The sequence below is a fragment of the Pseudorasbora parva genome, chromosome 11, assembly GCF_024679245.1.
Source record: "Pseudorasbora parva isolate DD20220531a chromosome 11, ASM2467924v1, whole genome shotgun sequence".
Lineage (NCBI taxonomy): Eukaryota > Metazoa > Chordata > Actinopteri > Cypriniformes > Gobionidae > Pseudorasbora > Pseudorasbora parva.
Genome location: NC_090182.1, coordinates 27524268 through 27549790, shown reverse-complemented (window position 1 = coordinate 27549790; position 25523 = coordinate 27524268). Strand labels below are relative to the sequence as shown.

Genomic DNA, 25523 nt, shown 5'->3' with positions numbered 1-25523 from the left:
CCAGAGTGTTGGGTCTTGCGTCTCTCAACTTTCTCTTCACAATATCTCACAGATTCTCTATGGGGTTCAGGTCAGGAGAGTTGGCAAGCCAATTGAGCACAGTATTACCATGGTCAGTAAACCATTTACCAGTGGTTTTGGCACTGTGAGCTGTGCACTTCAGGCATTTTGGCATTTCCTTCTCCCCAGTCTTCCTCCAAACTCTGGCACCTTGATTTCCGAATGACATGCAAAATTTGCTTTCATCCGAAAAAGTACTTTGGACCACTGAGCAACAGTCCAGTGCTGCTTCTCTGTAGCCCAAAGTGGCTTGACCTGGGGAATGCGGCACCTGTAGCCCATTTCCTGCACACGCCTGTGCACGGTGGCTCTGGATGTTTCTACTCCAGACTCAGTCCACTGCTTCCGCAGGTCCCCCAAGGTCTGGAATCGGTCCTTCTCCACAATCTTGCTCAGGGTCCGGTCACCTCTTCTCGTTGTGCAGCGTTTTTTGCCACACTTTTTCCTTCCCACAGACTTCCCACTGAGGTGCCTTGATACAGCACTCTGGGAACAGCCTATTCGTTCAGAGATTTCTTTCTGTGTCTTACCCTCTCGCTTGAGGGTGTCAATGATGGCCTTCTGGACAGCAGTCTGACCCATGATTGCGGTTTTGAGTAATGAACCAGGCTGGGAGTTTTTAAAAGCCTCAGGAATCTTTTGCAGGTGTTTAGAGTTAATTAGTTGATTCAGATGATTAGGTTAATAGCTCGTTTAGAGAACCTTTTCATGATATGCTAATTTTTTGAGAATTTTGGGTTTTCATGAGCTGTATGCTAAAATCATCAGTATTAAAACAATAAAAGACCTGAAATATTTCAGTTGGAGTGCAATGAATCTAAAATATGTGAAAGTTTAAATTTGATCATTACATTATGGAAAATAATGAACTTTTATCACATATGCTAATTTTTTGAGAAGGACCTATGTATGTATGTATGTGTGTATATATATATATATATATATATATATACACACACACACACACACCCATATAAATATAAGGTACAGATCTATTAACTGTCAATTGATTAAAAATGTTTTTATTACAAATTAACAAATTAATTAATCATTTTTTTCTGTAATCGTAATTTATAGAATATTTAATATTTTTAAATATTTTTAGTTACTCTATGTTAATGTAGAAACAACTTAAAAACAGTACATTTTATATATTTGTTATAATTTCATCTTTTTTATGAATGAAGGCCAGTATCACTGATACTAATTATACAGCTACTGATGTTTTTATGAATTACTTAATACAAAATAATAATAATAGAAATTCAACATTACAGTACACCCATATAAACAGTATATATAAAGTCATTCATGTACCATATCTGTATAAGGTTTCCTTCCAAAAGAACAGAAAATAAACACGATTAAGACCATGTGGAGATTGGAACATTTGAAAGGAATCTTAGCTACATTTGATTAAGATTTTAGAATTTACCATTTCAGTTGGTGTAATAAATGAGTCTTGTATGGTGTAACTTTCTTCATATGGTCTCTATCCCATTTATTGTCTGTACAATTGGAAGAAAACCTCAAGGGATGGTTATTTTTGATATGCTAATGCAGAAAAGGATATGAATAGCCTTATATTTATATATAGCAGTCATCACCTTATCTTGACAGTTTAATTTAATTAAACATTTCAATTGAAACACACATGAAGATTAAAGGGAGATTTAACACTTCCGCTTAATTAATGGTTTTTATTAATCAATCTTCATGATTGTTTTAAGTCAGCCTTTGTTTTATCAATGGGTCCCTCAATGAGATTTTCAAAGCAATCATGCAATTTAGTACACTGGCAACAGAGCAGAAATGACACACGGGACATTTAAATATCTGCAGTCTTTATTTTAACAAGACTAAGAAATGTTTAATAACTTTTCTCTTACATTTTTAGCATCTATCTCTTTGTTTTGCCCATATTAAGCACATACTCTGAATGGGTAAAATCTGATGAACATCTCTCAGAGACCACTAAAACGACTGCTCATTATTTACATTGTTTTCCTTTTCTTTCTTCAGTCTCTCTCACTCCTCGTCACAGATGACTCCATTGATATACAGGGCTGCAAGCCCAGCAATCTGTCCACCTGAAGTTCAGCATTCAAACTAAAGATGACGTTGCAGGTTCATTCAAGAGTTCGTGTCATCTCCACACTGACTCGGAGTAGCTCATCATACTAAGCACTTCCTTTCCTTGTCTTTACATCAGAGCCATCTTAACATATGACAGTGGGAAGCTTTGGGTCACAAGGAAGTATAGAAAGCACATTTTGCTTCCTATTCAAGGCAGCACATCAGCCTAGAAAAATACATATCCAATCTGAGGTGCGGCCCATTACTGCTGTAGTGTTATTTCGCTTCAGGCTCCTGAAACCCTGACAAGATTCCTTTCATGTCTGAGGACTGGCCATTCATCCATACATACTGAATGAATCTCCAAATGAATGAATAAAAAAAACGCCGTAAAAAGTTGAAAATCAAATATGCATGCTGCAGATATGATTAAAAGCATTATTTAAAACTCTCTTGCTGTGAGGTATCTGAATGCCAATTAAAAGTGCATGTGACATCAGGAACGATCAAGGACCGATGGCCAGCCCTGTCCTTGCATCAGCTTGTACAATTTTCACAATCCCCGCCCTTACATAAAACTATATCGACAAAACAAATGCTTACGGTAGCTCGGTTTACAAAATCTAAATATTATGCATTATGAAATTTGAAGCCAATATAAAACCATCAAAGTGTGAAATCATTAGAATGCATTCATCTACAGACATAAATATTTTGAATACTGAAATTAAGATTCCTAGAAAAGCTACGCTTGTGAATGCCTTTCAAAGAGACACGTGGTTAAATAACTTACTGTACAAGAGCGAGGGAAGATAGTTTTTTTCTTCTGAGAGAAAAAAAAACTTCTCTTTTAAACCAACCAACAAGCACTTGTCAGACATCTGAATGGGAACTCGGCAAAAAAAAAACAAAAAAAAAAACGAATCAACTGGTGTTGGGTCGTACCACACACAATCAGTCTATTGCTCTATATGAGGAATGGTTTTAAAATACCGTACCGACTTCTATGGCTATCAATCAGGAATAATAACTAAAAGAGGCCACCCAACCTCTCAAATCAGCACCGGCTGTCACTGTGCAGTGAAATCTGCAGTGCCTATACTATAGTTTTATACCTTACAATACACTTCTAGCCAGATAAGAACCTCTACATAAAACCCTGTGTAAAATTCATCCAGACAGCTCAGTCTTAAGCCATTTTCAGCATACGCTCATAACTAAACATCCAGTAAAAACAACTTTACTTTTGCCATACAGTCTGCATCATGTCTCAGCACGATCATCTTTGATGGAACCATCACGGACTATTTATCAATTAATCAACTTTTACACAGACCTCATCCAACCAAAGCTCCTTCTTCATATCACGCTATTAAGTTATTACTGAAGACTATATTCTCAAGTTATATATTATACCGCCGAAAGTATTTGGGATTTTTATTTTTTAGAATAACTACATCATGTCTGGGATCCTGCAGTTTTGATTTCATCCATAAAGCAGCGTTGTATATATTATTATTGATTACAGCCCTAATAAAGAGCCCATTTATGAACTATTTAAGGCATTATTAAGTTTTTATCGACCTCAATAACATCTAGGGAACATGTATGATCTGCAGCTAACCGAAGCCTCCATGCACACTAACACACACTCAAAATGGATTCAAAAAATGTCAGACTAATGAGTACTTCATACAGATGTGCTTAAATCATACGCGTGTTATATGGGTTGATTAATTGTTTACCTTTAGAAAAAGCACTCGGATGAAATATACAGCCAATCGTACACAACATCCACCCAAACACACACACACTCGGTCTGACCTACTTTCAAACAAACACCAGCACTCATTTAAACCATAACCGAAGATCTCACTATGAGGAGTTGAGGATTCTGGACTCTACAGACATGTAGGAATAAAACCCAGCTGAAATGAAATGTTGAGTGGAAACGTGTAACTGTACATAAATGGAGTCCGTTCTTATAAACACGAAAGAAAAAAAATACACTGAAGGGAAGTTATTTGAATATTAATAACTTGAGTGTCTTCCCTCGATGGCAGGCAGACGGAGATCCTGAAGGCAGTGTCTTTAATGTCCTATGGCAGTTTTCTGCTCTTGTTCAAATTCGTACAAACACATATCCTCTTCCTTTCTGGGCCGGTCTTATCTTGTATGAAGGGTGAGCAGGGCAAGCAGTGCGAGCAGCAGCGCTGCCACTGGCAGACTGCAGGGTGCCAACCGTGTCCCACTAGAGGGCTGGTCTGCAGTTTTAGGCTTGATGATGCGCTTAACAGGCGGTGGGGTGGAGAAGTAGATGTCGCCATCATTGTCACAAGAGGGCGAGTCACAGCCACTTCCGCTTTCCTCTCCGCTGCCGTCATCCTCTGAAGAACCAGGAAAGACAGATAAACATTAAAAACAGGGCATACTGAAGTTCAAATAAATTTAAACGCCACCACTGTTACTCAGACGAAGTGCGCAGAAGCAGATCCCTCATACCATTGACAAATGAGATGTCCGTGCCAGTGTAAGCAGCCTTAAGCCAGCTGGTCATTTCCTTTAAAACTGCTATTTGCCGCCGAATCACCATGTCTGGTTTGGTGATGTCAACTTCCACATCAGGATTAGACACCTGATTGGCTAAGCCGTTGCCCATAACGACAGATTCGTACCTGCACGTGAGGAAAAGAAGGAAAAGCTGAGTGGGCCGTCAGATGTTGCAGTTTGAGTGAGGAAAGGAATGAAGGAATCTGGATCAATGAACCATTTAGTGTCTTTTTTCTAATGTCACAGTGTCTTTAAAAAAAATCTAGTTTAAAACATGCCAAGTTCTTAGAAATTATCTCTTTGCAGTCATGTTAGTTTCATATGCTGTTTAAAAAACAATTGTTCAAACTTTATATTAGGTGTCTTTAAATAACACTTACATTTAAAAAAAAGTTAAGGTACAATGTATTATTGCGTTTATACAGAATTGCAAAACACGCTTGCTGCTTTCGAGGTGGGGCCAGGTTTGGTGTTGTGGTTAGGTTTAAGGGTGGGTTAAGGTGTAAGGGAAGGGTCAACAGTCTAATTATAGGTATTAATTACAGCTGTAATAACATGCATGTATTTTCAAATGTACAATTGTGTTCAAAAAACTAAAAAGTGAGTAAAGCTGAAAATCCTTATAACTTATTTCAGTACATGCAAATGCATTGGGAACACTGCACATTAATCAAAACATGAAGAACAATTGATCAGATGTGTTACTTTACAGAAAGTGAAGAAAAGGGAATATTAGACTGTTCCAAAAAATAACAGTGTCTGCATTTTTCTTTACAAAGTCAAACATTTACTGTATAAACTGAAAAAAGCTTGAAGATTTAGCTTTATTGTCAATCACTGAACTAATATTTAGTTGTATAACCACGGTTTCTGAGAACCGCTTCACATTTGTGTTGCATGGAATCGACCAACTTCTGGCATCTGTGAACAGGACAGCCCAGCCCAGGACGATTGCACATTTCTGGGTTTTGCCTCAGAAACAGCATTTCTGATGTCACATCAGTTTTTTTAGTGGGCTGGCCACTTCATAACGTTAATCTTGTTGGTCTGGATCCAAGATCCTGCTCGCTTACTGGTGTGTTTGGGGTCGTTGTCTTGTTGAAACACCCATCACTGGAATGTGATAAATAGGCCCAACACCATAGTCTGAGAAAAATCCCCAAATCGTGATGCTTGCGCCACCATGCTTCACTGTCTTCCCAGTGTACTGTAGTTTAAATTCAGTGTTTGGGGGTCATCTGACAAACTGTCTGGGGCCTCTAGACCCCCAAAAAAGCAATATTTTTTTCAACAGTGGGACTTTGCGGGGCATCTTGCTGATGGCTTGGCTTCACAGGAGTCTATCTGTATTCAAGGGCTTTTCTAAATGCCCCCCTCCTGCTGTGTAATCAGCAGCATACATGTCATGACTATTGTACCGGTTGGTTTTCTAATACTCTACTACACCTAATAGTAAAATATCTGCCATGTAGAAATATAATTTCTACTAAAAACAGTGATTGATCTGGTTAGTGATGTTGGACTGCTATTATTTTGAACACGACCGTACAAGTAAAATATAAAAACACAATAAGGGAATTCATAGATCTGGAAAAAAGGGCATCTCATTGACCCACCTGCTTTTGGCTGTACCATTCCAGCAATCATCACCGTTGGCAATCCGGTCTCCAACACACACCGTGTCCGGCAGGGTGGACCAGAACTTCTTAGCGTGCTTCAGTTTCTTTTTGACATCTGTCAACTATGAAACAAATAGTTTGATGTGGTAGAATTAATCAACATGTTTTTTAAAGAAAGTGTCTATATGGGCGGTAATAAGGGAGACCCTTATTCTTACCAGTCGGTCCAGGCTGGTGCCAGCGGCAGTGGTGGGTCTGGTATCAGGGCTGTAGGGTCGGAAACGACCAGGGAAGCCTGAGTCTTTAGGAGAACGTCGGGCGCGGATTTTGGGCTGCCCACAACCCTGAAACACCTGAAACAAACAAATAACCAGAACTATAAATAAATAAATGAATCAATAATAGATTTTTATATTATATATTTAGAAAATAAATTAAAAACCACACCTTCTGTGAGACCTGCATGCTGTTCTCCTGCATGTTCATGATGGCATCTGAAATCTTGACATCAATGGGGTCCATGACAGACTCAAAGTTAAAGGGTCCCTCTAGCCTCTCAGCGAGACCCAACATGGAATCTAAAAGGGAAAATAAATGCATTCATGAGGAACACCCACAAAACAATCTGTTACACTTTATTTTTAGGTGACATAGGTACATTGTACTTGCTCAAATACGTAAAGAGTAATATTAATTAACTAGATGTACTTACTATAGAGTTACAGTTAGTTACTTGTATTAGTGCATAATTTACTGTTATTACTATAGTAAGTACATATATGTGCATGTAACTGTGTCCCTTTAAAATAAAGTGTTACCAATTTCAATACCACATTTTCAAATACACATGGCCAAATGCTGCAATTTTCAACACTAGAGGGCAGCATACAGTCATCGGTCCAGGCTAAGCTCATAAGGAACTGAAGTCTGTTGCATGAACAGCTTGTTAAACAGACAGAGGTCTGAACAAGGCGCCCCACTTAAGGTTCCCCCAAAAGCTGACAGGCAAAGTGAGCAAAGCCAGTCCCGCAAGCCAGGAACAGTTTGCGAAAGCGCATGAGAATGTGTGACAGGACCTGGGACCACACGGCCTTCAGAGCCACAAGAGGCCCAAAACACTTCATGAAACACACGCAAGGATAAAAACAGGGCAGTTCCCCAGCGTTCACTCTTAATTCAAGTCAGTTTCAATCCTGGTTTTAAGCTGAGGCGTCACGTAAATTGTTTTGGCCTTAGAGCAAGTGAACAAGAGGAAACCATTTCAATGTGACCTGTTCATTTTTATTCTGTGCTTATTACACACCTGTGCTTAGTGTGGAAATCTGGTTCCATTACACCTAGTAATGGTTCAGTAATAAATCAATGACTTGAGTCATTTAACACTCTCTTACCCAGGAAGTTATTCCATTCTGTGTCCAGATCGGCCTGATTGGCCAGGCAGCCTCGCATGACGTTGAGACAGTAGTTCATGCAGGGCTTCAGCGCCACCTGGCCAGTACAGTACGGGCAGTATAACATCTTCATAGCTGCACGCACGCAGCTCGGAGACGCGCTTACCTGAGAGAGAGAGAGAGAGAGAGAGAGAGAGAGAGAGAGAGAGAGAGAGAGAGAGAGAGAGGGCGAACAAGAAGATAGTTATTGAGCGAAGTCAGCAAAACAGACACCAGAGGAAAAGGTTAATGAGTCTATAACCTAATTCATATGCCTGATGCTGCTGATAAAACTCTGAACAGAGAGCATTAGTGACCCCGACACCTTTTATAAGGTCACTGCTGAACTTGTGTTTGCGCAATTTGTCATTGGAGTTTCAATTGCTTCTGCTAACTCTTTACACACGCTGAGAAGCCTTGGCCTCTGATCTTTTAATGCTGGGCGATAAGCCCTGATGGGTCCACCCAGGTGTCCACCTTCACATACTGATAAACCTTATAGAAAACCTGTACTTTTGATCTCCGTTGTCCCTGAGCTCTGACTCGCTTAATAAACACAAGTCGCGACTCGCCATGCAAACCAAAGTCAATGCTAGGGCTGGGTATTAATAAAGATTCAGTTTGATTTGATTCTAATTCACTGAGGTGTCAGTTTTGCACACATAATTTTGGTTACATAAAAAAAAACTCTCTCTTCTAATGCTCTAACTTAATCAGGCCAGAATTTAAGAATAAAAAGATTAAAACAAACTTTAAATTTATCTTAATTATTTTTAACTTATTTTAAAATTAAGTTAAATAAATTTAACTTATTAATTTTAAAAATCATAAATGGATCATTCATGAATCATGTTCATAAGCAGGGTTATCATCATTAACTAATACTAAAAGTAAATAAAAAATAAAATAAAAATTAGTTGATTGAAATAAAGCTACAGTAAAATGACGAAATCGATTCATTAGATGATTACTAGATTAAAAAAATAGATGAAAAACCAGCTTATTTCAGTTTGATGTCAGGGCAACATTTTAAAACTGTACTTACTAACTGTAAAAAAACAATTGAAATTAAATTGGAAAATGTAAAATGTAATATTAAGCCAAAATAGTAATATGAATTTTTTTTAACTTAAAAATAAAACTTAAAATATAAAAATAAAAATAAAAAGTTAATTCAAGATATATAGAATGTAAATATTACTAAAATAACACTTCATGAGAGTCATTGATTTAATGAATCGGGCTAGACTGATTGGCGCTGCATGTTTTTCATTTTTCAAATCATTTCATTGAATCAAACCATCTAGTCATGTTGTATGTTTTTAATTCACTACAAGAACTGCTCATAAGAGTCACTTGTTTATAAATCAGACCACAAACTCTGGTTGAAATAATCACTACTTTTGCTGTGTTGCCAAAGATTTATCAACAGCCGCATAGATTCAGTAGCAAACGCATGCTTCTCACCGTGGAGACTTTGCCCACCACCTCGGGCATGAGCGCCAGGCCGCGGGTGAATGTGCGGACTGCGATGAAGGAACGGGTCAACTGTAGCCGGAGCTTGCGTGGAACGTCACCAAATGGTTTGAGCTGCTCCATGTGCCTGCTGACGCACTCCATGTACGAGTCGCTGAACTCGTGCTGCACATTGACCAGTCGGAACATGCGCTCCAGAAGCTCCGTCCAGAAGTCCGCTAGCATGTCGTCCAGGTTGACAGCGCTGCTCCCGTGGCTGTAGTAGCGGCGTAAATCACGGAAGAATTGCTCGAAGAGCTCGGCGTTCTTCACGTACATCAAGCCGTAGGTCCGCACGAACATGTCATTGAGAGATTTCTCTGCATTGTTCAACAGCTCTCTGAAGAACTCTAAGAAAAAAAAGAACATCAAGAGGTCGTTAGTTTTAAATTCATCAAACTTGATGAAGGTTGTGCAAGCGTATCCCCTATTATGAGATACCTGCTGTGGTGAATGTTCTGATAAGATCTGTGGGACAAGAAAATTGGATGCATTCCCAAAAATCTTCATAATATCCATGTGCTTAATTGCATTAAATGTGCACTTGTACTGTATACAGCATACATTATGTATTTGTACTCAAAGATAATATAATGTGTAATAATGAAATAAAAGGTTACACAAGTGTACCTTTACTTTATTAGTCTATAAACTCTTGCCAATACATTTGACACTGCACTAGAAGTGATTATGATGTGATTTTACATATAATGATGCATGTATATGAACTTGTACAAAAATCAAATAATTGTATGTAATATAAACTTGAGTGAAAACAATACAATTTTCATTTAATTGTAAATAACAGCAACATCATCAAGTGTCTAAAAATATTCCTAAAGTGTACTTCATCACAAGGGCATATTACCATCATGTTGTTCCAAACTCATTTGCTGTTATTTTGTTCCAAGAAACAATTTCTTTTTTCCAAGAATCATCATATCACCACAGGCTGTCAAACTCCAAAAAGAACAAATAAAAACACTTAAAAGCACCAAAAAGTAGGTCATAACACTTGTGCACTACATTCATAGTTTTCTGAAGCCATTCTATAGCTTCATAGGAGGAATAGATTGACAGTCATTTTTTCACTGTCAATCTCCACTGCAACTCAAATAAATCTGGTAAAGGTTTGACATCATGATGTTTGTTTATAAGAACCAATAACGATTGATGAAGTCCAACCTGTCAGTTTATCACAAGTTATTGTGTATCTTTAGAAGATCTGGAATACTGGCAAAGTCACTCAGACTACATTTATAGAGCTTTCATCATGCTTTTTTTTTTTTTTTTTTTTTTTGGTCTTTGTGTGAATACACTATAAATGGTCAGAAAAGATCTCAATAAAGATTCATTAGGAATTCCATTTGGAACACCATGGCAGGGCGTAAATGATGGCAATTTTCATTTTTGATAGATCTACTGCTTTTAACATTCATTAGTTGTACATTAAGAAACTTTTGAAAATTAAGATTTTTGGCAAGCCCTCATCTTTAAAGTATTCTTGCATAAGAAATAGGATCCAAAATAAGAAATTAGATCTCTACATCTCATCTTTTAAAGAATGTGCACTTACTGCCCCTGAACATGAATATAACCAATAACATGGTAACATGGAACAGAGTCTGTACGCAGAAAGACTGCACTTTAGAAAAAGCACACAGACTGTCAGCTTCAACACGTATAAAATGAATTGTTATTAACTTTGGAACTTCAGCTGGCGAGCTGTCCATGACTTTGTCATTACAATGACACTCGCGAGACAACGATTTAGTGCTCCGCAGAGCCCTTGGCCTAACTCGCTCTCACTGACTGGAAAACCTACCAGAACAGCCAGGGAGGCCAGAAAAGCATACGCTTATTATCTAAACAGATTAATGCATATTCCATTTGACCCAATGCAAGGTTTTCACTCACTATGTTCCAGGAAAATAACTTTTTTGTTTAAGGAGAAAGAGCTGAGAGCGCAGAAAGGATGAAGGGCAGCTTGTGGTTCCAATAGGTAACGTCTCGCCCATCAAGCCGGCTGAGGCTGACTGCTATCAATGGCATTTTCCTGTTGTCACATTCCATTCGCTTTTCTTTCTCTCCTCACCGCTCCCGCTCCGTCCTTCAGAAGGGTTTTCAATAGGATTACTGAATAATGCCGACCTCCCTCCCCGAAAACGGACCTGTACCCCCCTGAAACCCCTTACTCTCGCTGACTCTCTCCTGCTTTCAGTTCATCAGTGGCTTCAGAAGGCTCTCTTCATTGGAGACTGGGAACAATGCCCTACTTCATCCTGTGGAATGTCAGGCCCCCCTTCCCTCCCAGCCTCCCCAAATAATCCAGCCCCTCTCTCCCATGAAACTCTCTCTCTACCGGCCGGCAAACCCTACTTTTTTAATCTGAACAAAATGAGAATTCCAAAAGAAATGCTTCACCTCTCTTCCCGCGCTCACACACGATCGCCACGCAAAGCGCTCCATTAGTTTTTTCGCCTTTGTATCACCTTTCTCCTGTCGCTAAAAGGCTGCCGGCCCACAGCGCAGATGCCCTGCGCATAATAGCGAGACTTTGAAGTGTTAAGTGGCCATGAATCTGAAAGCGTCATATGGGGTTCTCGTAAACCCGTCTTTCACTACCCATGGGGTTCATCGGCACAAACAAGACACCTCGGGTTTATAAACAAACAAAACGTACTGTGCTGCTGTCAATTCCACTTCGAGCTAACACAAAGTCAGCTGAATGATAAGAGGTGTGTGTTCATGTGAGAGACGGACAGGGGGATGCGAGTGTATTCAAGGGCTTTTCTAAATGCCCCCATCCTGCTGTGTAACCACGGATACCGGAAACACCGCAGCCCCTCGCATTTAGCTCCCCTCCCACGAGTGGCCCTCGGCCCCTGGCCCCACACAGGGAGAGAGATAGAAGGCACCCAGCTCCACGCTCCATTGACAGAGATTAAACCTTAAGGGCCACCGCACCCGCCTTCTTCCAGATCTAGAGGAATGCCAGAGCTGTCACAAGTTTAAAGTCGGGGAGGGGGAGACGAGGAGGGAAACGGATGAGAAAGAGGTGAGGATGAGGAGGAGAATATTTCCAGGTTTAAACAACGTGTGCCATTGCCAAAGGGGGAAAAAATGTACATGAACCACTTGTCAAAAAAACACTTTGAAAACGCATGTTAAATCACCGTCAAGTGAAATGAATTTTTGTAGTTCTTGGATCATTTTTGTGCATAGCATCAAAGCACAACTAGAGACAGTAATTATTCACCACCTAAATGCAAGAAACTAATCTCAAAAACGTGTTAAAAATGCCATTCATACAATGATCACACAGGAAATTGCAGTGAAGCAGTTGTTAAAATATTACTATTCCAAAACCTTTTGTCAGCTAGTGTCGTGTGGTGTAACCAACTTGCAGAAACAAAACCTCTGCAGAACCTCATGACTGTGTCATGGTCAGTAGGTCTCAAAATATCAGAAAATTTGAGAGGGCAGGGTTAGTTTAGGTTGTAAAATGTCAACAAAAACGAGTCTCCAAAACAGTAAGGCATGTATTCAAGGTGCATTCAAAAAATTACTTTTAATGTGATTTACACCATATTCATTAAGAGTCATTAAATATAAAAACATTTTTCAAGAAAAAATCCCCCAAAACATACAAGCTAACTTCAATGGAAATATAAAATTTCATTTTTATAAAACTACATTTTTAAAAAGATATTTATTTTTCTTTATCATGTACACTCTTATACACTCGGCACTGACCCATCAACAGTTGAGCATAAAGCAAAGTATGTCACTCCACATCCACCACCCCCCATCCTTCTTCTTATTTACATCCTTCCCAATGTTACTGTTGAGATTTTGGGACCCAGTGTAGTAAGCATTATAGTTGGAGGGGCGTTACTCAGGCGTCCTGCTTCATCATTAAAAGAGACTTTATGATACATGGGAGTCTGCCAACAAGCGGGCTGTGGACCTCCCTTCTGATTTTTCCATTAAAACAACCTTTCTGCAATGGTGTAGAAATGTGTGTGAAAGGTTACAGAAGGATGCTTGCTGGGAGAACTACAGAACCATGTTACAGTATCTATGAGGAGGAATGGAAAAGGGGAGTTTAGGCTTAAATGCCTCAAAATAGGCCCCAAACCTCTCGAGTGCCTGAACATGTTCCTCAGACATCCAGAGGAGGGAAATTCCAGACTTATTCACTGTCCCACCCTCCACTCTAGCTTACTCCTCTACTCATCCCCCTCTGATAACTCTTCTTTATCCCAGGCAGTAATTGTTCCCCATTTGTGCCAATTAGTTGCTCAGCTTCTTTCTTTCCTTGTGGGATTTCAAAACCCCCTGCAGAGGTGTCGAGGATGAGAATTTGGTAGGGGGTTAATCCTAAATCTTGCAGTGCAGTCGCAGCTCCACCAGACGGGGTCACCTAGACCCAGACCGGACACACGGGGAGGAACAAACACACCAAGCTCTAGAGGGAAAACTATTTCTGGTAGGGCACTTAATTGCCCGTGACTCCATTCTCAAGGCTTTCAAAGCAGAGGCTGCTTCCAGTAGTTACCCCCCCTCCAACCCACCCAAACTCATTTAAGAGTGTGTGCATGTAAATTCATTTCATCTTAATGACATCTAGCCGCCATGTTGAAAGCGAACATGTTCTGCTGTATTTCCTCCTGAAGTTGTGTGCAACCATTTAGTCTTCATTACCATCTCCAGCTACTATAAATACATTCACCTCTGCATCCTGTAGGCCTGACCAGCTCAGAGGAAACGTCTGTTTGTGCGTAAACAAAAGCAGAATGCACATTTTCTGCGACAAATGCCTCTTTTAAACTCTCAAAGAGACTCAAGCGTCTCATTTACACCTTAGACATTTCCATAGTGAAGAAAGTTCTTACGTTTCAATGAAAGAACACATTGAGAGTGTCTTTGTTTGCAAGCATAAAAGCTACTGGTATTTTAAGGCCGTTTAGCTCATTAAGTCACATGCCAGGGTCTAGTGCACATTTAACGCAGACTGGCGATTCAGAGCGTATTCCCACGGTAAAAGTTCAAAAGACCTGAGAACCTGGAGATGGAGGAGAAATGAAAGGCATAACAGACTTATGGAAGAGAAAAAAGGGGGAGAACAAGCACAAAAGGCAGTAGAGAAAAAGAGCAGAGGAGGCGGGCGGGATCTGGCCATCGCCGCATTCCGACACGTCACATTCCTGCTCACATCTGGCTGCAATACACACGATCCCTGTTACCATTCACTCCCTGAAGTCTCACTTTCTTTTTACATTCACACAAACAGCCAATCTTGAGTCTCGACCAGGACACCTTTCACTTCCATCAACGTTCCCTGCATCCATCACCTCTCTTCTATTCCCTTCCTCCGCAATAGGGATGTTACTTCACTACTTTCTTCAAGATGATATGAATAAATAGATGCAATTAATGTGAATAAATGCCGAATGTCTTTTATTACTAATATTAAACATTAACAAGAACAAAATAAAAAAGCTTACACATAGCAAAAATAAATATGCTATTGAATACACTAATAATAATAATAAATATATTTAGTATATGCATGTAAAAGTATTATTAATAACAATAAATATAATATTTTATTATTAATAGTATTATTATTATTGCTAGAACAACAATTATTTTATTATATTCACTGAACATCATTAACAATGGCACTTTTACTTTTAAAAACACTTTTTCAAATAAAATAAGCATGTTCAATAGCATATATGCTTTTGCTGTAGTGCCATAATTAATAGAGAAACACGACATTTCACTGACTATTGAAATTTTTCATATTGTGACAACACTAGTCTATACAAACATATATGAACATCATAACACACCCCAGTTCTTGCAGAACTTGCCAGAAAAAACTGACTGTGTTGAGTCCATTAAAAACCGCTCAGCTGCTCTGCCAGAGTAACAAAGCTTTGGTAAAGCTGGATGGCCACATGTGAGTTAACATGGGTCTCATTTAGAAATAGCTGTGGCTCAGAGCGGATGGGTGACGAATCATGTATGAGTGGAGGGAGATGTGCCATCAGCACTTCATTAATCCTTTGACTATCCAGTTATTGACTATCAGTGAAAACACAATCTCACCATTTTCTCAGAGGCCACAGTCTGTTATAGTCTTGCTGCATTTCACGCTTTCTTTTCCCTTAAAATGTACCCGATCCGGATGCAAGAGACCAGGCCTTTGGTTTGTCTCACTTTTCCCCATTTGACACACACATTACAGCATGAAGAGAAGGGAACACATAAAATATGCTTTATAAAGCAGGCGAGAGAATGTGTGTGTGATATCAGCAGAGTGTCTGTGGGGTTTTCCCCTCCTCAATGAGTCAGCAGTGTCGATGCATGTTCCCATGCACCCCTCTGCCCTGCACTTGGGAAACCTGATCCCGCTCTCTCAGCCTGATATGCACTGCCACATGCAAGGCAGAGAGAAAGCCAGGCCTCTACATGTGTGTGTGGTCTGTCTGCAAGGCTGAGAGAGTGTGTGTGTGTGTGTGTGTGTGTGTGTGTGTGTGTGTGTGTGGGGCAGAGATGACTGTGGGATGTTGAGGGACAGGTGGAGAAATGAACATATAGACTGTGTGTCTGGCAGCCGGGGGTGTCTGTCAAACTAACTGTAGCAGTGTATGGATGGGGATCAACAACTGATGAACCAAAAATATTGCAGAACTCATTTTAAAACAAATGATTAAAAAACGAAACATTCAGATATGCATTTGTGAATGTATGTACGAGCTGTACTGACGGTCAAAGTGACGGTGTCTCTGGGTGAAAGTGTTTTGTAGATTGGAGCTGAGCTGATGAACGGGGGCTTTCAGGTCCGTGCGGCTCTGCTGACTTAACTTCTCCTCCATCTCCAGAGTACAGCAGGAGAAACCTTGAGGACACACTTTCAGATGGTCCCCTGAAAAACACAGACAGAGAGAAAGAATGTAAAATTCTGCCATGACAAAAAGGCAACCAGAGAGACAAAAACATGAGCCGGAAGTTAATAAAAGTGTATTTACGTGTTAATAGTATGACAAACTATTGTTTTTATTTTAACATATATATAAAAATAACAGCAGCAGCAGCAACAACAACAACATTAACAACAACAACAACAACAATAACAATTATTATTAAAGTAGAATGTGTAAACCAAATAAAAATAAATGTTTCCATTTATACAAATGTTTCCACTTTTAAATTAAAGACATTTTTTATTTTACTTTTTATATGATTTTATTACATTTCAAACGTTGAGAATGTAATTTGTAAATGAAAAATTGAGGAATTTTCAGTAGTGGTCTCTGACGTTTGGACCCTAGCGTTAATGCGATATAATGCTTTTACAACATAAAGCTATTTTACAACGATTACAAAACTCCTGAATCTCAAATGTTAAAGCAAGTCCTTTTATTGACTTATTCTGGTGACCCGAAATCTTAAAACCAAATATCTAATACAAATCAAAACAAAGAGCAGTGTGCATACAGTACAAAGCGAGATGACAAGCCACAGGCATCCAAGATGAAAAGCAAAAACTGAATATTCAAGACCCTGCAGGCACATGTTTCTGTAGTTCTGAGGGAACCCGGGCTTTCTTCGTGATTCACCCCATCAGAAAAAAAGCCTGCACTGCAGTCGACAAGTGAACCGCACAGATGGACAGCGAGCGGCTGGATTAAACAAGGCATCACATTAACATGGGGAGTGTGAGCAGGGCGGACTGCAAAGTCGCAGCTGCAATAATGTTTTGTTTTTCTTTCTTTTTTTAATGTGGTTGTTGGAATTCAGGAGAACACAAGGGTCCTTTCAGTGGACTGGACTCCGACCGGCGGTTTGGCTACCCATGCTGCTGTTCAGCAAGACTGGCCACTCTGGTTTGCATACTGCACGCCGATGAGAGACCCCTGCTCTCAGGACATTCCTCAATGTGCATATATATTCATATAGGCTCCATGTATTTAATTTTTATTCAGCGAAATACGATTTTGAAGGCCATCATGTTCGTGTGATGGATGATCAGGGCACAAGGCATATAAGGATTAGAGTTCAAATGATTGATCAATCTAATGCCGATGCAACCAATTTTAAAGTAAAATGAATATAATAACAAGTATTCGATTTTGCCAAATAGTTGGGGGAAATCAACTAAATTTCAACAAGCAGACATAGCCCCAGGTTATAACGACACCTCTCGGGTTGACAAAATTGCTGCACGCTGTTCAGTGTCTGTGACGGGCCAAGTGCATTCTATCGTGTGCACAACGATATCTGTGCCACGACTCATATCGTAGCATCTGCTAAACACATCGGCGTGGGTGAAAAGCGAGGAGCTGTTGAGAGCTTACATATAATCACCATCTCGCAAAATGTCCGAGAGGAATTGTCACCGGCTACTGCCAAGGCTCGTTTTACACAGGCGGAGCAGGAACGAGCAACACCGTGTATTAATGTGCATGTTAATAGCCTGATTTTAACAAATATCATGTTTATGAGAAGACTGGTATTGAATCGGATGTGTCAGAACCAATTTATTAAATCGATCGTGCATTTAAGCAGATTTGCAAAAAATATAAACATAAGTTACAGCTTCATACACAAATATAAAGAGTCTTAAACAACTAGTCTATAAAGCTGAGAAAGAGAAGCACCTTCATCCTGCTGAGGCCCCAGACCAGCTGTACCCCTCAACTCCACTGGGACCCCATCCAAATCACTCACTCACTTTCACACATTTGGCATCAGGTACATACAAGACCTGTACATCATATCTCAGCCCAACAGACAGCTCTTTGTATATAGGCATTTGGTGAGAGAGAAACTTACTTGTAAAAGCAAAGTAAATATTCTAGTAAAAACATTGAAAATGGAACCAAATTTAAAAGGCCTTGCAAATTACTGAATAGGGAAAACAATTCTGAACCTATTTCAACTATTTCAATACAGCCCATTAACTAATCAAAACAAATCAACGAAGGGAAAGGGGTGATTTTAGTAAAGATTTTTTAAGCTACTTCTACAACTACTACTACTACTACTAATACTAATAATAATAATAAATACTGCATTCTTTAGTTTAAATGTAGAATAAAACAAAACATTTTTGTGATTTTTGCAACACTGAAAGACATATTGGACCACTCAAACAATTAATTTAGAAAGTGTCACAGCATTTGCATGCTTAATTTAATAGGTTTATGTCTATCTTTTAAGAGGCCAAGTCAATATGCTTGCAAAAGCTAATCTGGCCAGAAATACATCACCCATACAAGGGAGGCTTCTATGATTTTATGTTTCTTTAACACAAGGCCAAACTTTTTGACAGAAATAAGATCCAATTCCATTCATACGTGATCCTTAAGAGAAAACCACCTGACTATAAATCTGAAAAAGGGATTTGTTATTGCTGTCTCCAATAAGTCACTTCCTGTTGCTCCTCTGGAGGCCCAAGAACATTCTGTTTTGCTGACGGATGAGGGGATGGAAATTGCCCTGTGGACAAAACCCAGATTAGTCCTGACACCCCCCATTCCGCTCTCTCCTTCTTCCTAGGCCATGATGGGTCTTCTGCCCCAGACAGACTTCTGCCTCCATAACCCCTCGCTGCTGCTAGCCAGCAGGCTTAACCACCAGGGTTAAAGGTTAACAGCCACTCCTCTGAGAAAGGCCATGCACTGTGACCCAGCTAGGGGTTTGACCAGCAGACCCACCACCCACACATATTATGCGCACACACACAAATACACACTCAATCACAGGTCGGATCCACTGAGTCAGAAGTCATAAATTCTCTGGGGGATTATTTCAGGCCGCCCTGCACTATAAATCGCTCTGGCCACCACATCAACATGCCATTGCCAAAAGAAACAGAGTAATAGGCTTTCCTTGTCTGCCCTAATAAGACACATGCGGCAACTTCCACATGCCAGCACGAGTGTCATCAGCACCATCACTGGGTGGATATGATCCATGGAGAATCCTTATTCCGCTACTTATTTAAAGGTGCCCTAGAATGAAAAAAATAATTAACCTTGCCATAGTGAAACAATAAGAGTTCAGTACATGGACATCACATACTGTGAGTCTCAAACACCATTGCTTCCTCCTTCATAAGTAAATCCTGTGCATGAAAAACACCCCGAAAAAATATGGATTCTCAACGCCAACTGTGACGCAATTGCTGGGATCATTAATATGCCTCCAACATTTGCATATGCCCAAACATGTTCATTGTCAGGCGGAACTGACGGAGCGGAATCATCAGGACTGCAGATAAACAAACGACACTGGAGGATAGCAAAAATGGCAGATCATGGACAAAAATTTCATGAACCAGGTGGTGCAGGGGCAGGAGGACTTTTCATAGCCTTCCCACAGACAAAAAATGTCAACAGTCATGATTGATGTTTATTATTATCGGATACCACAACAATTTAATTTAAGATTGTTTGTTTGCTTGGCCCATTTCAAGCAAGCTTTGCTCAGCGTCTTAAACTGGAGAAAGGGGCAATTACAACTATATTCCTGCAAGCAGTAAATAGTGATTTATCCACTTATCCACAAATAGTGACTGTTCAAACAATCTCTGATTGAACAGAAAGTTTCTTAAAGAGACAGTATTGTCTAGATAAGGCAAGATGCTAGTACAGTAGGAAACTCCAAGTACCATGTATAACCAAAACACAATAGTATACTGGTTTTGTTGGGGGAAAGAAGAGCGTTTGTGCTTGCGGTTGCCAGATTTCAGTTATTTTTAATCCCCCAATCAGAGCTTTTCTGTGAAAAGAACACATATACTATCCGGTGTTTTACCTAAATGTGCAATCTGGCAACCATATGCACGCGAGCTCTATCTTGCGCGCGGATGATCTGAAAACACCAATAAACAAGTAGGCTAAACAAGTATTTTAGCAATCTCCATTTGAGATCTCCAACTGAGGAACCAAATTCTACAAATACATACAAAAAACAACACTGCCTACATGGAGCAAGGCACATTGTTAATGTTTGCTATTTAAAACATAACTGACAGCAACGATGTGTTTGAATATTTGCATGCTTAACTGCAGTTGGCCTTCTCTAATGCATTTATTTGCATACTAAATTGTCTTTGACAAATGGCCTTAGAATAGACACCATATTTAACAGACAAAAGTCTGATCGATCAGACCCATCACAACAAAGGAAAATCCAGGTTAAAAAACCCTAGAAAACTAGAAATCGTGTTGTGAAAATTACACATGACACAGGAACCTAAGAGAATAAAGGGAATTATAAATCCACCACAGCTTTATGGAACAAAAAAGCCTTAGTTTTAGTGATTTTGAAATTTGCTTTTGTTGTTTTAATTTTTATTTTTATTTTATAGTTCTAAATAGCTTTCATATATTTTAATTTCATTTAGTTTTAGTAATTGCAGTACTTTAGCTTAAAACAAATTTCAGTTAGTTGCTTTTTTTGTTTTCCAATTGTTTTATTAAAATACCAAATGCCCTAACCTCACTCAGGTCAACTGTCAAGATAGATTATTCAGTATGCAAATAAATGCACGATAAACAATCAATCACAATTAAATATGTAAACATTTTAAAGATATCATCACTGTCAGTTATATTTGATTAGTTAACATGAACAATATATTTTGACATTTCAATCTTGAAATTGTCCACAAAAAATAAAACTTGCATTTTAAGAAACAGAAAGAAGAAAAAAAGTTCAGTCAATGATTAGAGAAATTCAAGATGGACGTGATTCACACACTACCGTGAGAGTTGACAACAAAGCAACATGGCCAACATCCCAACACCAGAGCCATCTTTACACTAACACAAGCTGCAATTACCACAGAAGGAGGGGAACTACTATTTGACAAGAAGCTTTTTTTCCTGTTGTAGCATGGGGGTTCAAGACGGCCCGACCCAACTAAAACACGTGTTGTTTTGGCTAGTTTTCAGGAGAGATAACCACAACTAAAAACATCAAACCTTGAGGGGAAATGTTCTAAATGAGTATTGCTTGAAACCTTTGTGGAATGAGCATTTAATTAATACACTCCCTCCCTTTTGGCATAAGACGCTTGTGCATTTCTATTACCTTTGAGATGAGTGCTTTATTGAGATAAAAGATAGAGTGAAACTAAGCGCAGGCATTTCTGACAGATAAAAGCTAAATATTTGATTTCTAAATCATAGCCTTTCTATTATATGGTTGTCTCCTTCGAAATATGTCTTGCATGTTCAGACGTGTCCCTGCTCATGCACTCTCCTGCCTTCACACCATCTGTATGAAGACAGATCTCAGCCCTCCTCTCTCTGTGTGGCCTGAGGTTATCTTTGGATTGTCCATCCTTCATTTACAGACTCATGAATACAGGGTGGAAGAAGGAGAGCTCTCACAATGACTCCTGACAATCGACCTTCTCTCAGTTCTGTAGCCTGAATGGACAAGAGCCTTGATAATCAACAAGACAGACATCATGCAACACTTCTGAAGCACACAAAACTTGGAGTTAGAATGCTTTACGAGAATCCTGAAAATAATATATATTCATATTTTTAAAGGCACTTGTTAAATCACTATAGGGATAATAGATATTGAATATTCACAAAATATTTTCAACGATTTAGCTGACAATATTAGCCTAGAAATCTAGACGCACCCTAGTGGCAGCAAATTGAATCTGCCCACGAGTGTCGTCGAGCAACTCTCAATATCCTTCTGAGCTGTAATCGCCTAACTCTTGCCAGGCTAATCACATCATGTATAGAGTCGGTGGGCGGGGCCATAATGACGACGGCCGAGTTGCGTTTGCGTGTTTCTCGTAAACACAGAAACTGGCAAGCGGCGGCCTTTCGAATCAGCTCTGACCGCGACTCTGGAAGACTTGGAGTTAAGCTTTTCTCTGAGAAAAGAACGGCACTGAAGTCATTCTTAAAAAGGGAAGATGTGTTCGGAGTTTTGCCGACCGGATATGGCGAATGTTTAATCAATCAACAAGCTCTGTTTCACCTTCGTTGCTCTGGTTGGTGTAGCACTATCCTATCGCGTGCAGAGGGAGTTTGAAAGACAACTGTTTATCCCGCCCCTCAGATTGAGCCCTGTCAATGGTGAGTTTCCAGACCAAACATCTTGATGTGGGTCTGGCTTGTCAGGCTATGACAATATAATATTAAAGCAACATTGTGGATATCATTGGATAACATGATGACTTCTGCACTTATTTCACCATTAACTTTCCAAAAGGGCATTTATTGCACTAGACTGATGTAATAAAATGCTTGTTTGGTAGTGTCTCTGACTTAAAGGGTTTTCGAAGCTTTGATTATGTTTACGGTGTGCAATATAACATGAGTTCATGTTTCGCGTGTAAAAAAAAAAAACAGTATTTTTCACACAATTTACTTATCTGTACAGCGCTGTTTCCTCTGTCCTAAAAACGGCCTGATGGTTTCCTTGTTCTATGAAGTCTCTCCTTCAGAAACACGTTACGAGTTCTGATTGGGCCAGCGCTTCCCGTGTTGTGATTGGACAGCAGCTTAGCGCACTTTGCCCGGAAAGGTCCCGCCTCTTACCATAACGGGGAGATGCAGCCGCTGAATGCGCGCTCTTCTCCACGTGGGAGAGCAAAAAGACCACGCCCCCTATTTTGCGTGTTCTTGTGGGCGGAGGGTTAGTCAACAAACGGTTCTAGTGACATCATTACATCCCTGCACTTCCTGCTGTAGTCCAAACCGGCCGTTCATTTATAGCCTCTCTCACAGAAGCTGGAGTAATGAAACTTGTCATTTTGATGGGAGATTGTAATCCAGAAAGGCTTAAATGACAACATAAGTGACAACTAGAGATTCACCCGTAGTCAAAAGCAAAAGATTAGACTGATTTAAATTTAATTTAAATTTACAGGTAACGCTAATAAACACTAAATACACAGTCACGCAATGCTGATGCTGTTAACATTAACAATTTGGGAACAAAGTATAACAATAATAATCATCTTTACGTTATGATGTTAAACAAGCGATCATTAGATTTAATCACTGTTGGTAGCACGAATGTTTGGTTCCCAAAAGTGGCAGACATGTTACTTGTTCAGATTACTTTAACGGTGAAAATTATTTTAGGTTATACTCCAAGACAGCCACACACATTCCTCAAAACATTAGAATAATCTGTGCTAAAGAATCATTCTGACGCACAACTCACGTACACATGATGACTCCGCAAATAACTGCAATTGGCTTTTTTATTTTTTTATTCTGAGGTCAACTAATGATGTTCGTGTTTTTTTTTTCAATTAAAAAACATCATAACTATTAAGTAATAGGGTATTTTCTACACTGGTTTTGAGGCTCTCTTCAAAACGCTGGGTTTTGATGGGTGTGCCGCACTGGAGACTTGGAAGTAAATGTCCAAGGCAAGGATTGGATAAGATTTGCATATTTAATGAGCTTCAGCTCCCCTGTTCAGTTCAGTCCACATGAGGGAGGGGTTGTTTTGAAAGCAGCAACCAGATTAAACATCTTTATCAAAAACAAAATGATTTATTTCTCATCCACCCGCGATTGATTGGACTATTTTTTTTTGCATTACACAGCAATATTCAATATTTGAATATACGATTTTCGATTTTCATAAGCCCAAATATTCGAATACAATATTTTGGGATCCCATCCCTAGTTCTGTAGACACGTACACATACTACGAACGTACAACGATCTATAACAATGCAATACTATTACATAAATACATTTTTACTAACATAAGTGTGTTGCAGCATTCCTGTCAGATCCAATATAGAAGAAACAGCATTGTGTTTTAATCTCAAATGTCTGCAAATCCAGCATCGACTGGAGATATGTTAACAAACGATTCCGCAGTGAACTGAAGTGAACACCACTGTCTCCCCCACATGAGCTGGATGAGCTGGACTTCATTAAAAATAAAGTTCAACCACACATTCCTAATATTAGGCTCCGAAGGAAGCTTATGCAGCGACTGTGTTCTTCCCCAACCAGGAATAGGGCAATATCTTGCTATCTTCTTTGCAGCTCCATGAGTCGGTGGGCACAATCGTTTTCTGGGCCTGGTGTCTATAAAAGCTTTTTCTTTGACTAACAAGGAAGTTTTTAGCTCTGAAACTTACCATGACCTTTTATATATCAAAAGCTCAAGGGAAAGCTGATTTCTCAATTCTTAAAAAAAAAAATTAAAACCAATTTACTTGGTTAAAATGATAATTCCTTTGAAGACATAAACATAAAGCTTACACCAGATCATTTTTTAAAATGCCCAGACTTAGTCACATTTAGCACAACATTTTTATTTAATTCAAAAGTCGAAATACTTTGGTTTACTCCATGAGCATGAGACCACAACTGGCATCTTGTCCAGAAGGAAACAGCTGGCGCTCTCTATTAATAGAGTTTTACAGAAGGTAAAGATACAACTCCTCAGGTTTTCATTGTGCGGTTCCCACTGCAATGGGAGCGTATTCAAACAGGAATACTGTAACAGGAACCCATTATTAGAGAGCAACTGCTCATATGGCGGTAATAAAGAGGGGAATTACTTTCTCTTTCTCTCCAAATCCAATCCAGCATCTCTCAAACACTGTCATGACAAGTTTACAACGCTACTGCCAACACAATGATGCCTTTCAGAGACTCGCAATAAATGTAGGATGGCTAAATGGAAATGACAGCAGAGCTGGCCGGTGCATACGATCACTAAACAAAATGGAGGATGATGTCAAATGGGTCATTTTATGGCACTTGGAGTGAAGCACTGAGAAAAACAGGCCTTGGTAAGGAGGCACTTAATGCTTAAATGTAGGCCATATTGTCCTGTAACCTTCATCAGATTTAATGAGACAAGCAAAGTGTCAGTCTATATGACTACCTCTTTCCGTTCTTAACATATTTTATACTTTTGCAGTATTTTATTTTTGCATTTAGTGTACTTTTTCGGTTTATTTAGGTTTCTTTAGGTTTCTTTTTGTGTGACATCATAAACAGTCATATTTCACTTTCACTAAGCCTCAAAATTACACAAAATCTTGTACTATTAAAGTTGAAGCGTACCATTATTTTTCGAAAAACTCAAATGTAGCCAAATGCTTCTATAACTAAGCTATTCATAGGAAGATTCCCTGGAAATATTCTCTCAAACACTGTGGAATGATAAAACATTGCTATGTTTGTCTGCCTTTTAAGACCAGGACAATTTATTTAAGCCGATTTGTAAACAAAGC

The 25523-nt window shown here is 39.3% G+C and overlaps 1 protein-coding gene across 1 annotated transcript in view; it reads right to left on the bottom strand.

Moving 5' to 3' along the window:
* Nucleotides 1–1746: 1746 nt before the first annotated feature.
* gpc4 (glypican 4) overlaps nucleotides 1747–25523 on the bottom strand; it is a 46926-nt gene continuing 23149 nt past the window's right edge. Inside the window, exons 2-9 of the mRNA XM_067457675.1 lie at nucleotides 16032–16190; nucleotides 9203–9600; nucleotides 7697–7862; nucleotides 6753–6883; nucleotides 6524–6658; nucleotides 6303–6427; nucleotides 4639–4811; nucleotides 1747–4523 (exon numbers count right to left, since the gene is read on the bottom strand). Of these exons, the coding sequence (XP_067313776.1) occupies nucleotides 4303–4523; nucleotides 4639–4811; nucleotides 6303–6427; nucleotides 6524–6658; nucleotides 6753–6883; nucleotides 7697–7862; nucleotides 9203–9600; nucleotides 16032–16190 (1508 nt within the window). The 3' untranslated portion in view covers nucleotides 1747–4302. The remainder of the gene's footprint in view (nucleotides 4524–4638; nucleotides 4812–6302; nucleotides 6428–6523; nucleotides 6659–6752; nucleotides 6884–7696; nucleotides 7863–9202; nucleotides 9601–16031; nucleotides 16191–25523) is intronic.